The sequence below is a fragment of the Vanrija pseudolonga genome, chromosome 6 (genome assembly GCF_020906515.1).
Source record: "Vanrija pseudolonga chromosome 6, complete sequence".
Taxonomy (NCBI): domain Eukaryota; kingdom Fungi; phylum Basidiomycota; class Tremellomycetes; order Trichosporonales; family Trichosporonaceae; genus Vanrija; species Vanrija pseudolonga.
This window is the reverse complement of record NC_085854.1, coordinates 2406372-2422407: the sequence shown is the minus strand read 5'-3', so window position 1 is coordinate 2422407 and position 16036 is coordinate 2406372. Positions and strand designations below refer to the sequence as shown.

Here is a 16036-nt window from a genome sequence, read left to right as displayed (position 1 = left end):
GGCCCGGCCCGCGCGTGCCTGCAGCAGCATATCCGTGAGGTGGGGGCTTGCCCGCTCTCTGCGCCGAAGAGCCCGTCAGAGACACAGCTGAGGAAGAGAACAAGTGGACCATGTGGAGCCAGACGACTAGCATATCCGGCACAATCGGTGGGGAAACCACAAACGCACCAGGAACACACACATTGGCCCGACTCGGCATTTCGCGGGCGGACGTCGTCCGCTCAACACCGGTCAATAACGCGCTATCATCGCCCAGCGTGTGAGCTGGGACGCCGACACCGACAGGAGGCGAGGTACACATACCGAGGCCCCGGAAGTGCTAGGTTACTTACTCGCGGACGACTGCGTCCCGAGCTTGGCAAGGTGCGCCACCCCGTCGAGGCAGGCAGGCTTGGTGTCAGCTGTTGCTATGAGTAACTTGGGCACCACGCAAGACACGGATTCGTCCTCCGAGGCTGCTGCCGTGCCGACTCATGCCGCTCGACTGTACCACAAGACGCAATACATGACAACTGAACAAGCCTTGAAGCGCAGCCAGCCAGCCAGCCTAGAACTGGAACCCGGCGCGCAGGTGCGCCTCGGTGTCGAACGCGGGTACGTTCCACCCCGGCAGGCCGAGTGCCTCTCCGCGCGACTTGGACTCGGGGTCGAAGAAGGGCCGGTCAGAGTACGACTGGACGCGTGTGCCGTGGCGTTCTCCGTCAAAGTCGCGCTGGGGCCTGTTAGCACGTTGCCTGTTGCCTGTTGCCACACGCCCTCCCCTCTACAGTACTCACGCTGACAGTGTGCGCGACGACACGGTTATCCCAGATGGCACTCGCATTGTTGGTCCAGTGCCAGCGCACCTGGATGTCGACCGTGTTCTCGACCACGTCCACAAGATACTTGAGCAGGTGGTCGCTCTCCTTCTTGTCAAAGCCCTCGAGGCCGACCAGCTGGCGGGTGACGAACAGCGTCTTCCACTTGGTGACCGGGTGCGTGCGCACAACGGGCGCGCGCTCCAGAATCGGGATGGGCGGGCCGTCGGGCTTGTCCGGATTCTTGAAGGTCACCGTTGACCGATAAATGCCAGTCAGGCCGTCGACAAACTTGCGCAGCGCAGGCGAGAGCTTGTCGTACGCCGCGTAGCCAGAGCTCCACAGCGTGTCCCCAGAGTCGCTCGGCACCGTGTCCTGGAACAGGTGCGTGTAGCCGTTGGTGATCGGGTCGGCCGCCGTGTCAATATGCCACCCGTGCGCCGGGATCCCAGGCCACGGCAGGCGGAAGCTGCGCTGGCCAGGCCGCGCAGAGTCCCAGATGATGCCCAGCCGGTCGAACCCGGGCACGTGGGGCAGCACGCTGTCCGTCTTGATCTGCCCGTCGCCAAAGTGCAGCCCGAGCTCGACCTGCTGCTGTGGGCTCAGGTCCTGGTCGCGCAGGAAGACGACGCCGCGCTCCGCCACGAGGAGGGCGAGCTCGTCGCGTTGCGTAGGGGTGAGGTCTTTGAGCTGGAGGCCGACGATTTCCGTCTGCGCGCACGAGCGTCAGCGAGTGCGCGCGGCGTCGCTAGACTGTCTCCCGCCCGGGGCCACTCACCCCAATGTGCTTGGTGAGGTTGTTCACCTCCTTCGCAGCCGCAAACAACGCCTTCTTGTCCTTATCCGCCCTCCCCGCCGGGTCGACATAGGAGCTCCCCTCGCGCCCCTGGTTCTCGAACGCCGTGGCGGCCGCAACGTCCTCGGGAATGTCGGGGTATGCAGGATAGCCGGCCGTCAAGTCGATCCCGGCGGCGAGGTACCGCTTGAGCGCGTTCGGTGGGGGCGTGCCGAAGCCTGCGTAGTATTTGCCCTGTGGGCGCGCGTCGTTGGCCGCTTTGATGGAAGTGACGAGGTCGGTGTAGTCCTCCAGCGGGGACGGGGAGTCGACTGCGATGGGCGGCGACATGGTGCTTGCTCGTGCTGTTGTGGGTGGTCGGCTGCGCACAGCTCGCGTTTATGTACATACCCCTCTACGACACCTCGGCCATCACCGCTCCCCTCTGCGCCGATGAGCGAGCGAACGAGCGATAACGCAAGACAGCACCATACACTCGCGGGATGTACCCTCGGATCTATCCAGGCAAGCCGACCCACTGCCCGCCCGCCACACCCTCCCGAATCAATTTCGTGCTATCGGCGTGCGATTTCGCCACTTGCCAAGCACACAACCGGCCACTGACCCTATCTCGCACCGAATGTGCCGGTTGCAGACTCGCAACCTGCGAGATAATACAAGGCGTGCGCGCTGACGCACTGCGGTGCTCTCGCCGCAACCATCCCTGGCTGCCTCGCCGTCGGCCATTGCAACACACACCTTGCAAACGCCTTCCCTCATTGCGAACACTTACAAAGCCGCCCCCACGTCCCTGCCCCCCCCGCCTCCGGCATCCCGACGGATGCTCCCGCGGCCTTCACGCCCCCCTCACAGCAGTCACAGCAGAACGGTGCATACAGTCACAGAGCCGAGCCTTGGTACGATCATATGAGTTTATGGGTTTCTTGTGTCTTTACATTCGGCCATGCGGAAATCGGAATCGGGTCGGGCGGGGGTCGGGGTCCGGGGTTGGATGGTCGGACATTCAGTGAGGTGGACGTCCAGCATGCAGCTCGCAGCGCCTTGCGGCGCTGCAAAACTGCTCGCTTACTCCTCGTCACTCTCGTCATCCGCCTCGTCGAGCCACTTGAGGAACGCGTCGGCGCTCTTGCGCACCTTCTTGCTCTGGTCCTTGCTGACATACTTCTTGCTCACGTGCGTGCCCCACTGGCGGATAACCTCCTCCTCGAGAATGTCCTCCTGGTACAGGGCCATGAGGGCCTTGGAAGTCGCGCCGGACGCGATGAGCGCGTCCGAGTCGGGCGAGAGAGCGAGGAGACGCTCGAGGCCACCGAGGAGCGACTTCTGGTGCTTCTCCGAGGTCACGAGCACCTTGAGGAGCTGGGCGCGCTTCTGGATGTCCGCGTCAACCTTCTCGCCCAAGAGCTTGTGGCCAATCTCAACGAGCGCCTTGTGCTTGCCAACAATTTCGAGCTCCTTGATCTGGCCAATGACGTCGGCGTCCGACGGGTCCTCGGTCTCCTCGAGCCAGACACGGAGCTGGTAGTACGGCGAGCCCTCGTCCTCGTCATCGTCGTCGACGTTGAGGTTGGCAACCTTGTTGGCAATGGCGTCGGGGTTGTCAAGGATGGGGTCACCGCCCCTGCCGAGCGCAGCGTCAATGTCGGTGCCCGAGGTGGGAACGCCCTGGTCGCCAGGGGCGGGGGTGGCCGAGGGCGAGTCCTCGCCGCTGCCATTGTCCTTCTCGTCGAACACGACAGGGCCGCCAACGTTGGCCTCGGCGGTCATGCCCTTCTTGCCCTTCTTCTTCTTGGGAGGGTTCTTGAGGATGAACGTCGTGAGCTTGTGGCGCATGTCAATGTCGGTGTGTGCACCGCAGGCCTTGCAGTCACGGTGAATGTGCTCATTGTTGCCGCGGCCGGTGATGACGAGCTCCGTCTCGGGGTTCTTGCACGACGCGCAGAGAACAAACTTGTCAATGAACGTGTCGAGGAGCTCGCGGAGGCGGTCGGGCTGGTGCGCGCCGTTGACAATGTAACGCTCGTTGGCCATTGTGGTTTGGGCGCCGAGCTCGGTGCCAAAGAACTTGGTGGGATCTGCGGGTGTCAGCATGGGGTTATGGTGGCCGCGGTGGAAGAGGGCGGCGAGGTACGTGGTGATCATGCGCGTCGTCATGCGACCATGCGACAGTGGTCATGGCGCTCGCGTGCAGCACGCCCGCGCGCACGCACGCACGCACACCTCGCCCACGCCCTCGCCTCGCCCGACCGAGCAAAACTCACAAGCAGGGGGGCGGTTCAAGGCCCTCGCCACGTCTTCCATGTTGGGCACGACAGTCTTGATGCCGTTACCGCGGCCCTCGATCTTGGTCTGGAGCAGGGGCATCTTGTAGCGCTGTACGCGTCAGCCCCACCCTCCCCAACATTGTGACACTCACGTAGAACTTGTCTTCGACATCGCGACGGATGTTGACAGTCGTCATGTTGGGCAAGAGTAATGAGTAATCTACGGCCGGGGTCAGCGCCGACACACGCACGCACACGCACCTAGCGGGGATGAACTATGAGTAGACGCGCGGCTGGATTCCTAGGGACGGCAGAGTCTCGATGCTGCATGAACTCGGGGTGTTGCTGCAGGGTAGGTTAGCTGAGCAATGCGATGGGGTGCGGCGCGGCGCGGCAACTCGCCGCCGACCGCGTCCGTCCTCGCGCGCCCTGCGGCGCGCTCGCACGTCCACCCACCTCGTAAGAAGAACCGGCGGCGGGATCGTCGGGGTCGAAGCTGGACAAATGGCAGCGTCTTGAGAAGGACGAGATCTTGAACTAGGAGCGTTGAGCTCGGGTGCTGCGTGCGCGCGGGTGAGTTGGCTGGTGGTGGGTGTGTGCGTGTCGGGGCGTCCAACACGAGGTTGCGGTGGTGGTGGTGGTGTTGTTGTTGTTGCTGTGGTGGCGGTGGTGGTGCGGTTGAGAGTGGAAGAGAGTGAGTGAGTGAGAGAGAGAAAGATGACAATGCGACGTGTGTCTTGTCCTTCCTTGTTCAACGTACCGCATGCAACGAGTCGTTGCCGCCCGCCCCGCCCCGCCCCGCCGCCTTGTCCGCGCCGCCGTCTCGTCTTGGCCGGCCATTACAAAAAGTCGAACAGAAAAGGCGCGCAAACGGATACAAATTATAAGGCACGGGCCCCGCATCATTAGCGGGAGTATAAAAAAACTGCGGCCTTGGCCTTACTTGGCCCTTGGCTCCTCTTTGTCCTGCCACCGCACACCGACCAGTCCCGAAAAGACGGAGGCTACGTTATTGTGCCGCGCCCAGATCCTCGACTGTCTCCACAAACCTTAAAAGGTCACAAATGCATAAGTTACGAGGCAGTGTCATGTTCAAACATGGGGAGATTGCAGGGTGGTTGGTTTTGGTGGGGTTCATGAAGTGGGTTAGGTGGCAGGGGGATGAGGGTTGATGAGGTTTTTCGCAACAGTCTAGTAGGAGTAACTGGCCTCGCCCGCGAGGTCAGTGTGGCGCACCCCAGTCAAGGTGTGCTCTGTGGCTGTGGCGCGTGGTTCACAAGGCTCGCAGCAACATTGCGGCTCGCACCTCGCACCTAGACCCGTGCGCCAGGGTAGCTAGTCGGAGGATGCGTGCCATGCGGCAGGTCGTGGTGCGGGCGGCGAGTTGGCGTACCAAGCTGGAAGCCACGGTCAGGACCAGGCGACGGCATCCGGCTAGGCGGAACCGACTCGTCGTGGTCGTAGGTGTGCTCGCCCCAAATGTCGAGCGACGAGTCGTTGCGACGGTGTACGAGGTTGCCGCCAGTGGCCGCGTGGAAGGTGGGAGGCGGGGAAGTAGGAGTGGCATTCTCCTGCTCTGCAGCCAGCACGTCCTCCCAGGGCACCTGCGTGTAGCGGATGGCGTCGGGAGGAGGGGGGCTCGGGTCTCCAGCATCGGCCGGGCCCCAGATCTTGAGCTCGGCGAGGCAGATCTTGAGCTGGCACACCCACTTGTTGCGGCGCTGCACCTTGAGCGCACCCTGCTGCCAGTTGGACTTGTAGCGGATGTCGGCCTTGAGGACCATCTTGCCCTGCTGGGGAATGTCGTCGACGCTCACGTCAAAGATGGGCAAGAAATCACGCGAGTTGTCCTTGCAGAACTTGAGCATCTTGGCGCGGAGAGCCTGAAGCTTCTCAAACGTAGTGTCGAACGCGACGTCAAAGACAAACGTCTCCGAGGTGGGGCCAGAGCGGCGGACATTCTCAATGACCTTGAGGGCGAGGACATTGTGGCCGATCCAAACAAACTTGCCGTCGACGCGCTTGAAGCTCGTCGACATGAGCTCCATCTTGGCGACAGTGTAGCTATTGCCGTCAATGTCGACGCGGTCTCCAACGTCGTAGGGGTGCTTGACGAAGAGGAAGATACACGAGAGGAGAATCTCCTGCATGGTCGTTCCGATCATCCACGAGAGCGAGAGGATGAAGGTGCCGGTGGACGCGATAAAGGTTGACGTGGCGATACGGCTCGTGATCATGGCGCTCATGATAAGGGCACAGAGGGCGAGGACGAGGAACATGAGAATGTCGTTGAGACGCGAGACGGCGCCGTCGACGTCACGCATCGACGCCTCGAGGGACATGCGCTCGCGGTGGACATCCAGCACAGCCGCGTCAATCTCATCGCGCGTGGCATCGCCGTTGCCGTCGCGGTCAAAGAGGTTGAATGCGCGCTCGGCGGTCTCGAGGTCGGGGAAGAAGCGGGCAATGTCGGCAATGGTGAGGTGGTCGGTGCCGGGCTGTCTGAACGAGTAGTACAGACGGCGGGCGAGCGCCTTGCTCTTGTTGGACGACGAGATGGCGGCCTTGACCTTGTTGGACGGCGAGTTGGTCTGGAGGACGGAGCTGCCCGTCATCTCGGACGCGACGTTGCCGAACGCGTTGGTGGTGCTCTGTGCGGCCGACTTGATGCCTCGGAGCGCCTTACGGATAGCAATCTTGGGGGTGCGCGTGCCCTTTGTGGTGGTCGAGGCCGAGTCGGCCAGGGTGTCGGACCTGCCGGGAATGTCGTGGGAGTACGAGTACAAGGTGGTGAGGATCTTGATCTGGAACTTTTGCTCGTCGAGGCGGTCGGCATACGAGTCGCGGTGGAACTGGAATGCGATGAGCTGGACAAGCAGCTTCTCGATACCAGTAACGACTGTACAGAGGACAATGCCGAGAAGGATCTTCTCAATGTTGCTGAGAGCATTGGCGCTGTTGGAGCCGTTGGGGTGCTCGCACTGGCGCTCAATGAGCGGCTGCCAGGTGATGTAACAGATAAACGTCCACAGGATGAACTTTGCGTATTTGCCGAGGTTGCGAACCATGTCGGTATACTGCTTGAGATTGGGAATGATGACGGCGATCGTCTGTCTGAACACGTGGGGGAAGATCATGAATGCGGCCTTGGACGCCCAGAAGCCGAGCCACATGACGGTGAGCCAGATGGACCACCAGAGCTGTGTGGTTAGTGGAGGACAGAAACGTAAACATACCAAGGGCACACCCCAGACGGTGGGGTCGCTGTCCATCGTCAGGCCCACGATACCGGGAATCCAAAGGAGTGCGAGGATGGGGATGATGAACATGGACCAGCGGATGACGATGCCGCGGTTCAGGAGCCAGAGATAGAGGCGGGAGAGCTGGGCGGGGTTGTCAGTGTCGCCACTTGGCCATGCTTCGAGGCGCCGCCACTCACCTTGGTCTTGCCCGCGTCACCCTCGGCAAAGCGCAGGCGCTGGACCTTGGAGTTGGCGGGGTTAAAGTTCTCCCATTCTGCCCTCTCGGCGTCGGGCGTGCCGAGGCGGTCCCAGCTCGCGCTCCTCCTGCCATTACCGTGAGCCCCAGCGCGGCCGGCGCGCTTCTCGGGGTCCTCGGGCGAGTGGTCGAGCGTCGAGCTCGACCCGGCACCGAGGGGCAAAAAGCCGAGCTTGGACGGGTTCCGGCTGCGGCTCGTCGTGCTCCCGTGGCCCTGGGACGGCGAGTTGGCGCCCGAGCGCAGCGGGTTCATGTCGTTGAGGGGCACGGTCGTGAAGCCCGACGGGTGGGCGTTGGGGTTGACTGGCCGCGGCGGGGGCGGGGTGCTGGAGATTGGCGCCGCCGTGGGCGGGTATGCCGCGTGCTGGAGCGGCCGCGAGGGGAGCACTTGGAATGCTGCTGGCTGCGGGGCCGTGCCAGCCGCAGCCGCAGCCGCGCCGGCCGCACCGGGGGGAAGTGAGTAGCCTGCAGACGTGGGTGAGCACGGACTGGTGGGTGGGGGTGTGGAGGTGGGGGGGCAGTCGCAGCAGGGCACGCGACTAGTCACTAGCCCAAGGCCAGAGGCACGGCGACGACGACCCTTCCGTTCTCCGCTGCGCACCTCTGTCCAACTCACTGTCCGGCGCCGGCTCGAGGCGCGTGCGCGAGTCCGCCCGTGCCATATGGTGCATGTCGTAGCTCTCGGCGTCGTGGTCGTGCTGGGGGTCGGAGGAGTAGTCGCTGGGGTGGGGGGTCAGTGAGGGAGGTCGTCGGGCTTTATGGCTGCGGGTGGGGGTGCGGTCGCTGCTGAGCGAGACGAGGCGAGATCCAAAGGACGAGGAGGGGCACAATGGAGACGAGGGAAGGAAGGTGCACAAGGAGGCCGTCGGCATAAAGGGGTCCATGGACGCGTGAACGTCGTGGCCTCGACGCTGCCTTGTCGCCTCGTCGTGACAATAGCGGGCCGCCCGCTGGCCTCAGACATGCAGAGCAGGTCCAGGCCGTCGACGACAAGCAGCACGTTCAAGGCCGCGACGACGCGCCGTACCGAACCCTGCCTGGCCTTCCTCGGCACTTCCCTCGCCGCCGCGTCCTGCCACCCCATCGCGACCTCTCTCTCGCATCGCACCAAGCAAGGCCCAACCGGCACCCATCTCGCCACTCACAGCACAACGTTCTCCGCGCCGGCGCCATACACGTCGTGCGGCTCGTGCCGGGTGGCCGTGGTCTAGCGAGGTCAGCTTATCCCCTCCCTCCCTTCGTCCAAGCACCCACGGCATAGTCTCTAGCGTGGACCCTCGCGTCGTCGTCCATCGTGCGTCGTGTATGTCAAGAATGAATGTATGGTACAAAGAGTGTGGAGAGACAACGACAGCGCGACGATGTAAAGGACTGTCTGGCAAAGACTATGACGACGGACCTTCCTTGCCTTCCCTGGACGCGTAGGGCCGTCAAATTTGGAGGTTGCGGCCGGCTGGCTGCAGGTGGACCGAAACAACCAACACTGCTCCCAGGGGCCGCATTCCTGCGGCCAACTAACTCACCCGACCCCTCCCTGACTGACATCTGGGGGCACGACCCCGTTCTCTTTTGCACCACCGACGTCAGGCCAAGGACACGGGCTGTGGGCAAGCAAGACAGACATGCAGCCACGGCCACATCACCACCGCTGCGCATGACGCATGACGCCGAGCAGCAGTCAAATCCTAGCTACATAGCTAGTGCCGCAGCTCGCAGCCTCGTCGATGGTGCCAGTAGGATCCAGCTGACACACACTGACACCGACAGCCACACCATGCCACCAACCTACCTAGCCCCCACCCCAAACGCCAGGGACGGCCACAACAAACCAACACCCACCCATTCCACAACTCACTTCACCCCACTTCACACGCCACGCGCCACGAGACAGGGCCGACGGCCCTGGAAGCCTGGACCATGAGCACATGCTGGGCACCAGAATGCCAGCATCCTCCGCAAAAGATAGGGTTGCTCCGCTTGCTTGCTTGCTCCTCGTCATTGCATACAGTTACAGAATGGGTGGTGATTACAGGCAATGCTAGTCGAGTCGTCGTCGTCCACTCCGTCTCATGTCGTCTGAGCATATGATGGCCTTGCCAACAAGTCGCCCAAAATCTGCCGCGCCTCGCTCGCCGCCGGCGGCGTCGAGCTCGTCTACACTTGTAACTGCGCACGCAGCCATCCAGGCTTCTCCACCGCGCTGCTGAACCGCTCGCTGCCCTGCCGGGGCTCGAGTAACAGACTCTTGCGGTACAGCGCGTCCAAGCTGCCACTGCCACGCTCGGTGAGGACCCGCTTGAGGAACGCCTGCACCGGCTCCAACTCCTTGAGGTCGAACGGCACCTGGTACTTCCTAAAGTCGATTGCGATACGGCCGAGCTTGGCAAACTTGTCCTGGTTGACAAGCTGCAGCTCGGGCGATAACGTGCTCGGGCGCGAGTTGGGGTTGCCATCCTGCGTGAACGTAATGTCACTAAGGATGAGGCCCAAGAACGGGAGGCACGGCCCGGTGACCTCACGCAGGCGCGCACGGTACACCGCGTGGTTCTTTGTGTGCTCAATGACACCGCGCAGCCGGTCCATGTTGAGACGGTGCTTGGTGCTCAGCACATCCCATGTCTTCTTCAGGCGCAGGATCGTGCTGCTGTTCAGGCCGGCCATCACAGCCCACAACGTCGAAAAGTTGTTGAGGTGCAGACACTTGTCGGCCAGCTTGATGTAGAACTTGACCAGCGCGGCACGGTGCTTGGCGTCTTGCTCGTTGAGAATGCTGTCGGCGACCCAGCCAGTGATCTGGTTTGACAGCGTCGATAGCGCCTTGAGGGCCGGGATCGTCTTCTTGCCAGTCATGAGCAGGTCCTCGGGGGCGACGTTGGCGAACAGCTTGCTCTCCATAATCGTGAGCTGGCGCGCCAGCTCGAGAGTGTCAAAGTCGGTGATGGGAATGTTGGTTGGCGGCGGGTTCTTGGACAGCATGGAGAGCAGCGTGCTCTTGATTGTCGGCGTGGGCGGCTGGCCAATCGTGTTGGGCGCGCCCTGGATCATGCTCGTGATGGCCGAGTTGCGCATACGGTCAATCGACGACGGGCGGCCACCAGGCGTCGTCGCACCCGAGCTGGGCACAGAAATCGACTTTCTCCGCTCCTTGATTGTCTCGACTAAACGTGTCGACATCTTGGGGATCGTCGGCAGCATGACCTCCTCGGAAAACCTCTCGAGCTTCTCGAGCACCAGGTCGTCGCTTGCCGGTCTCCAATGTAAGTCGACCCACGTCTTGATGCTGTTGTACACACGCAGGCGAACGGGCATGAGCTTGCGCTCAACCCACAGTGCAAGCTGGGCCTCGCCCATACCGGCAACCACGGGCGGCGGCGTGAGGTTGAAACGCGTGATGAACGTGTCGAGCAGCTCCTCGGGCGTGGTGAACAGGCGGAAGGTGTACCAGAACACGGCAGCAAAGTGGAGGTCGGGAGGTCCGTCGTGCGGGGTAAGCTTCTCGACGAGCACACGCAGCGTGCCGCCGACAAGAGTACCGTCCGAGTTGTACGCCACCTCGCGAGGGTCGTAGTCGTGCGCGACGACCCAGAAACGAACATCGCCACCCTCCTTCTCCTCGCCAGCCGGCGGGAGCGCTGGGCTGCGACCGGGAGGCGCAGGCCGCGCCGGCGTAGGACCAGTCGGCGGCGTAAAGTTGACGACTCTGCCGCCCTCCATGGGGAACTCGCCGCCATTGACGATACTGGGGGACGGGAACGCCGAGTTGAGCGAGATCGGAGTGTCCGGGAGGCCGGGGGTCTGGACCTCGCTGCCAACAGGCATCGGCGACGACATCTGCGAGAGCGAGGTGCGCGTCTGCCCGGACGAGCCGCCAAACGACACCAGAGTTGAAGAGGCGCGCTTCTCGTGGCTCTGTCTCGAGTGCGTTCGGACCGGCAGGTCGAAGTCGTGCGTAAGGTCCACCGAACGCGATGGCGAGCGCGAGTCCTTGTGCCCTCCAACCCTGGAGGCAACCGGTGTAGATAACGACGTTGACCGGCTGCGCGACTGGAAGGTGACATCGGACGAGCGGCGGGTACTGTCGTGGGGCTCTGGCGTAGAAGATGCCGGGGAAGGGTGAGAGTTGGGACGTGCGTGGTGGTCGCCGCGCATGGTCGTATCCTCGTCCGTGCTGTCGGCAACGACCTCCTCGTCGTCGTCGTCTTCCGACTCCTCGGCACGCTTGCTCTGGGCACTGACACGAACGCTGTCCATCTGGTAGCGCTTGTGGAGCTGGTTTAAGCTGGTTGCACGGCGCGCAAGGCTCTGCAGAGAACCAGGGCCCTTGATGCCCAGACCCAGGCCGGCATAGCCTTGGCGAGGTGACATGAGGCTTGGGGAACCGTGCCCGGCTGAGAGATTCGGCGAGTCGAACTCGGGCTCACCAGCCGCCTGCGGGACGCAGAGACGAACGACCCGCGCGCACTCGGTGCTGGCACGCAGTGTCGATGTCGTGGCATGCAGGAGGTTGTCCTTCTCCTCCTCGTAGCGCCGCTCCATTTCTGCAAGGAGGATTGGGTCAATATCGTCCATTTCCTCCTTCTCGAACGGGACGTTGGCGACGGCCTCGGCAGCCTCAACGAGGGCCGAAGCCGCGTCGTACAGGTCGTCGCGAGCAATCTTGAGACTGTTGACTTCGCGAGGACTTAAACCCAACATGCCTGCCTGGCGGCCGACGGCCTCGACAATGGTGAGCGCATCACGCACGCGGTCGACCGTCTCGCGTGTGAGCTCAATCACGTATGCGTGGCTAGACGGGTGCGAATCAAACTGGTGGCTGTGAATGTGGCCGAGGAAGCTCGCGATAATCGACAAGAGGGCGTCCTCGGCAATGGCAATCGCCTCGTGGATGGCGTGGCCCGACTCGTAGTGCTTGATGGGCGGGTCGGCTTCGACGTAGGCAGGACTGTCTGTGGAATCAATCTCGGGCGAGCCGGTTTCGACCTGGGTCATGTCAAACGACGCGCTTCTACCGTGTCTTGTGTGCGACGAGGCGCGGCGACGCGAGCGCACCGACACGGGTGACGACCGGCCTGATGAAGAACCAAGGGACGGCGAGAAGGTGTCCTCTGCACCCCGCGAGCCCTGCCCCGACCCCGCAGATTGGCTCGTGGGGAGTGGGGGTGGCGGGTCCGCTTGTCTTCTGGCGGCGGTGCGGAGGTCGCTGACGCTAGCCGACTTGAGAGGGATCCGTGACCCAGTGTTGGACACCGTCCGGACGCGCATCCGTGATGGGTTGTTGCTCATCACCGTCGTGGGCGAGTGGTGCTCGACGGCGACGGCGGAAATCTCGGCCGCCGAGTCGACCTCGAGCGGGGCGACCGACACGCCAGCCTCGCTGGCATGTAAGAGGAATCTGCGGACCGATGCAAACACGCTGCGCGCTGCCTTGCCAGTCGACTCCAATGCGCCATTGTCGTCGGATTCGTCATCGACATTCTCCGTTCCAGCGAGCTTGGCGCACGCTACGAGCTTGCTCAATTCTGCGAGGACGTATCGTCTTTCCTTGGCCAAGACCGGGTGTGCGGCCAACGTCTTGCTCTCCTTGCTTAAGCAGTCCATGCGCAGGAGCGCGGTGCGAATGGCGGAAATTACCTGCGCGGCCGAAGGCTGGATGTGAAGGCGGCGCCGCGACTGAATTGAACTTTGCAACAAGGACAAGGACTGCTGCACTGGCTGAAGAAGCGTCTGGAGTGCCGGTGACAGCGGTGCACCGAGCGTCGAATCTGTCGATCCCCGTTGATGTATCTGTGACGCACGAACGTGATGTGACGCGGCTGATGATGAATGCGAATGCTGGCTGCTGTGGTGTGACACATGCGACGCATTGGACGGGTGTGATGCGTGGGTATGCCGGATGGTGCGTGCCGCTGCCGACCCCTCGCCGCCGCCGTGCAGAGTCGCAACACCCCGTGGTGTCTGTCCGGGGCTCGAGGAGGTCATGTTGGTCGACTCGGAGCTCTGGCGATGGCTGCTGCGTGAAGATTCTGATCTTCTAGGCTGCTGCAGATCGTCAGTGCCGGCCGGCGTTTAGCGACGACTAGCTCACCTCGTCCCACTCGACCTCGCGGACATAGTTGCTGGGGAACCATCCTCTCCTGATCCGTCTGTCGTCGTCCTCTTGCCGTGGGGAGGTGACCTCGCCGTCCCACCATCCAGAGGGGTCGCGGCCGTGGACGCGGATCACCTCACCGGCCCGGAACGAGAGGTACATGTTGTGTGTGAGGGACTGGTTTGTGGGCATGATGCTGGGGTCAAAGTCGTGGATCGCCTGGACGTGGCTTGACGGGCGGAGCGAGCTCGTTCTCGTCGGCGGTGATGGCGGGGTGCGCGGCGTGCTTGGTCGCCGTGTCCGCGAGCCACCAGCCGACGACGACACGGACGACGACACGCGCCGGTGCGTTGCCTGCTGGGCTGTGCCGGCGCCAGATGAACTACCCGCCGCCGCGGCTGATTGATCATCGTATCCGGCCGAGATGCGCGAGCTGCTCTGCGCCTCGCCGCTGGCAGGGCGCGCTGTCCTGCCCGAGCTCAGCGTCGAGCTCGATGTCGAGGCCGACACGCCCAGCGTGCTGCCGCTTGCGCTTGCGCTGCCATTTGGCAAGACTGAAGATCCGTTTGCGGTGGGTGGTGATGAAAAGCCGGCGTTGCTGCTGCTACTGCCCTGGCTGGCCGTCGTCGTCGTCGTCGCGCCGCCGCCTATTGTCGACGACGACGAAGACGAGCTGGCCGCGCCCCCCGGTACCGGGTGCAGCGCGGGCGAGACGAGCTGCATGCCGGAGTGGTGGGGGGAGGGGTGTTGGTGTAGTGTCGTCGTGATGGCTTTGTGGAATGTTTCGAGTGTTTGGGTGTGTGGGGGTGGTGGGTGGTGGTTGTTGCGATGCGAGCACGAGCGTGGACGGCAGGGTCGTTGCACAGACCTTTGGCCGCGACGTGTGCTGTGCGCGTGGGCGTGGTCGTCGGCGGCGTCGGCGGCGGCGGCGCGGCGTCGGTGGGGGTAGGGGTGTCGCTTGTCGCGTTGGGTTTGCGCCGCGTACGAGTAGATGACTTCCAAGACGTAAAGTGGCTGCGGCGGCTGCGGGGAGGGAGGGGGGGGGAGGGCAGTGGTGGGTCGGGTTGGGGGGTTGTTGTCTAGTCGTAGTCTAGTTTGGGCACGTCGACGCGCAGACAGACTGAATATGATTAATGATACAAGATTGAGTGATGGTAGACGACCCAGAAACACTCGCCTCGGCGCCGCCGTCCTTCTTTCAGTTGGCCAGTTGGTTGCGCACGCGCGCGCCGTTGCTAGTTGCTAGTTGCTGGTTACCCCGACTGCCCCCGTCGGTCAGTCAGTCTGACAGTCTGTTCTGTCGGTCGCGCCGCGTGCATGCAAGGCAAGGCGAGGCGAGGCGAGCACGAGCGCGAGGCCGTCTGCTGCCATGCAGCTGCTGGGTGCATGGCTCTGCCGTTACCTCTCCCGCACTTTGGCGTTTCCTAATTGGGTTCCTGCGCGCGCAGACAGAGTGGGGGGTGGGTCGTGTCCCTGCACTCGCCCTCCCGCCCGCGGGTCTGATGCCATCCAGCACTGGGCAGACTAAACATTGACGCGACGGCAGGTTGGTTTTGTGCATGCAGACGCACCCCTCGATGCATGCATGCACTTGCCGCCCACCACTGGTCTTGCTGACTGCACCCTGGCCTACTCTACCACATGCATATTCAGTGACACATAATCATTGCACGTCACTCGACCCGACGACGACCCCAGATGGATGCTGGACGCCGCGACGCCGCCACTGACAGGCAGCATGGTCAAACTCCAATACAACGCGCCGTCCATGTTTGTTGTTTGTTGTTGTTGTTGACCCCGTGCACCGTGTTTACATGCATCCATCGTCGCCGCCGTCGTCGTCTTGGAGCTTGCCTCCCTCGCGACGGCCACGCCACGCCATGCCCACTGTCTTGTACTACTACTGCTACTGGTTTGCATCCTTATCCTTAATCATAATACGCGCCAAACAAAGCCTCAAAGCCTCAAAGCCTCACTCAGCCCGCGCCGCTCGCCGCCCACTTTTTTTTTCATGGTGACTGCCTGCTTGCCTGCCTGCTCGTGTCGTTTCACCACCTGCACCCTCATTCTGGCAGCACCGCCTACGTACCCTGCGCGCTCGCAGACAGATCCGATCTCATCCTTTGTTTGCTGCTGCAAGGTTCCCGCGGGCCGGCGCGCGGCATCACGTCGACCAAGTTTGACTCTGTGAAAACTAACAAGGAACCCCTCGTCGTTTCCCTTGACGATCAGAGCAGCTGCTCGCGGCCACCCTGCCCGCTAACACCACAGCACCCCCGTCCCTTGAAACGGCTCACCGCGATCCAGACTCGGTGCCTTGAGCGACGACCGCGGACACCAGCTGGACTGGAAGCGCTGGAAGCCGCAGACAAGGTTCTTGGCTCGGCTAGACGCACGGCAAGGCCACGCCTCGCCACGCGTTATCGGCGCGTGGCAGAGGGGGTCGGGCGAGCCGAGGGCGGGTTGGGTTTGGTTAGTGGGTGGGCCTTGAACGGCCCAGTGGCAGCAAAGCCGCTCCACCACGAGCACCATCAACAGCAGTGGCAGCACCCAGGCCACATACCACAGCGACGGCGCGACGGCGCGACGGCGC

The 16036-nt window shown here is 63.0% G+C and overlaps 4 protein-coding genes across 5 annotated transcripts; all 4 read right to left on the bottom strand.

Moving 5' to 3' along the window:
- Positions 1 to 547: 547 nt before the first annotated feature.
- On the bottom strand, positions 548 to 1923 carry SPBC460.04c_9 (Putative alpha-ketoglutarate-dependent sulfonate dioxygenase; the record flags this gene model as incomplete). The annotated part of the gene is made up of 3 exons (XM_062775291.1): positions 548 to 712; positions 777 to 1508; positions 1576 to 1923. The coding sequence occupies 3 exons, from the start codon at positions 1921 to 1923 to the stop codon at positions 548 to 550; spliced, it is 1245 nt and encodes a 414-aa protein (XP_062631275.1).
- A 525-nt stretch (positions 1924 to 2448) lies between these two features.
- Positions 2449 to 4577, bottom strand: tif5 (putative eukaryotic translation initiation factor 5). The gene is made up of 5 exons (XM_062775290.1): positions 4314 to 4577; positions 4119 to 4202; positions 4010 to 4077; positions 3855 to 3966; positions 2449 to 3668 (listed from the first exon to the last, which is right to left on the bottom strand). The coding sequence occupies exons 3-5, from the start codon at positions 4052 to 4054 to the stop codon at positions 2659 to 2661; spliced, it is 1167 nt and encodes a 388-aa protein (XP_062631274.1). The 5' UTR covers positions 4055 to 4077; positions 4119 to 4202; positions 4314 to 4577; the 3' UTR covers positions 2449 to 2658.
- A 330-nt stretch (positions 4578 to 4907) lies between these two features.
- On the bottom strand, positions 4908 to 8727 carry msy1_1 (Mechanosensitive ion channel protein Msy1; the record flags this gene model as incomplete). 2 transcript variants are annotated; one of them, XM_062775288.1, is made up of 6 exons in its annotated part: positions 4908 to 7057; positions 7094 to 7240; positions 7297 to 7820; positions 7972 to 8075; positions 8501 to 8562; positions 8610 to 8727. In XM_062775288.1, 6 exons carry the CDS (start codon positions 8646 to 8648, stop codon positions 5171 to 5173), a joined length of 2763 nt encoding a protein of 920 aa, XP_062631272.1. In that variant the 3' UTR covers positions 4908 to 5170. The 2 variants fall into 2 exon arrangements, with proteins under 2 accessions (XP_062631272.1, XP_062631273.1); XM_062775289.1 differs by lacking the exons at positions 8501 to 8562; positions 8610 to 8727 and adding an exon at positions 8211 to 8239.
- A 649-nt stretch (positions 8728 to 9376) lies between these two features.
- Positions 9377 to 14257, bottom strand: CDC25_1 (Cell division control protein 25). Its single transcript, XM_062775287.1, has 2 exons — positions 13441 to 14257; positions 9377 to 13391 (listed from the first exon to the last, which is right to left on the bottom strand). The coding sequence occupies exons 1-2, from the start codon at positions 14164 to 14166 to the stop codon at positions 9510 to 9512; spliced, it is 4608 nt and encodes a 1535-aa protein (XP_062631271.1). The 5' UTR covers positions 14167 to 14257; the 3' UTR covers positions 9377 to 9509.
- Between the last annotated feature and the right edge of the window lie 1779 nt (positions 14258 to 16036).

Excerpts from the sequence above, each read along its gene's own strand:
- CDC25_1 (XM_062775287.1), bottom strand. The coding sequence starts at position 14,166 with ATGCAGCTCGTCTCGCCCGCGCTGCACCCGGTACCGGGGGGCGCGGCC. Across the intron at positions 13,392-13,440 it reads GCGAGGTCGAGTGGGACGAG|CCTAGAAGATCAGAATCTTC; the intron begins GTGAGCTAGTCG and ends GATCTGCAGCAG.
- tif5 (XM_062775290.1), bottom strand. The coding sequence starts at position 4,054 with ATGACGACTGTCAACATCCGTCGCGATGTCGAAGACAAGTTCTAC. Across the intron at positions 3,967-4,009 it reads ATGTCGAAGACAAGTTCTAC|CGCTACAAGATGCCCCTGCT; the intron begins GTGAGTGTCACA and ends TGACGCGTACAG. Across the intron at positions 3,669-3,854 it reads CTTGAACCGCCCCCCTGCTT|ATCCCACCAAGTTCTTTGGC; the intron begins GTGAGTTTTGCT and ends TGACACCCGCAG.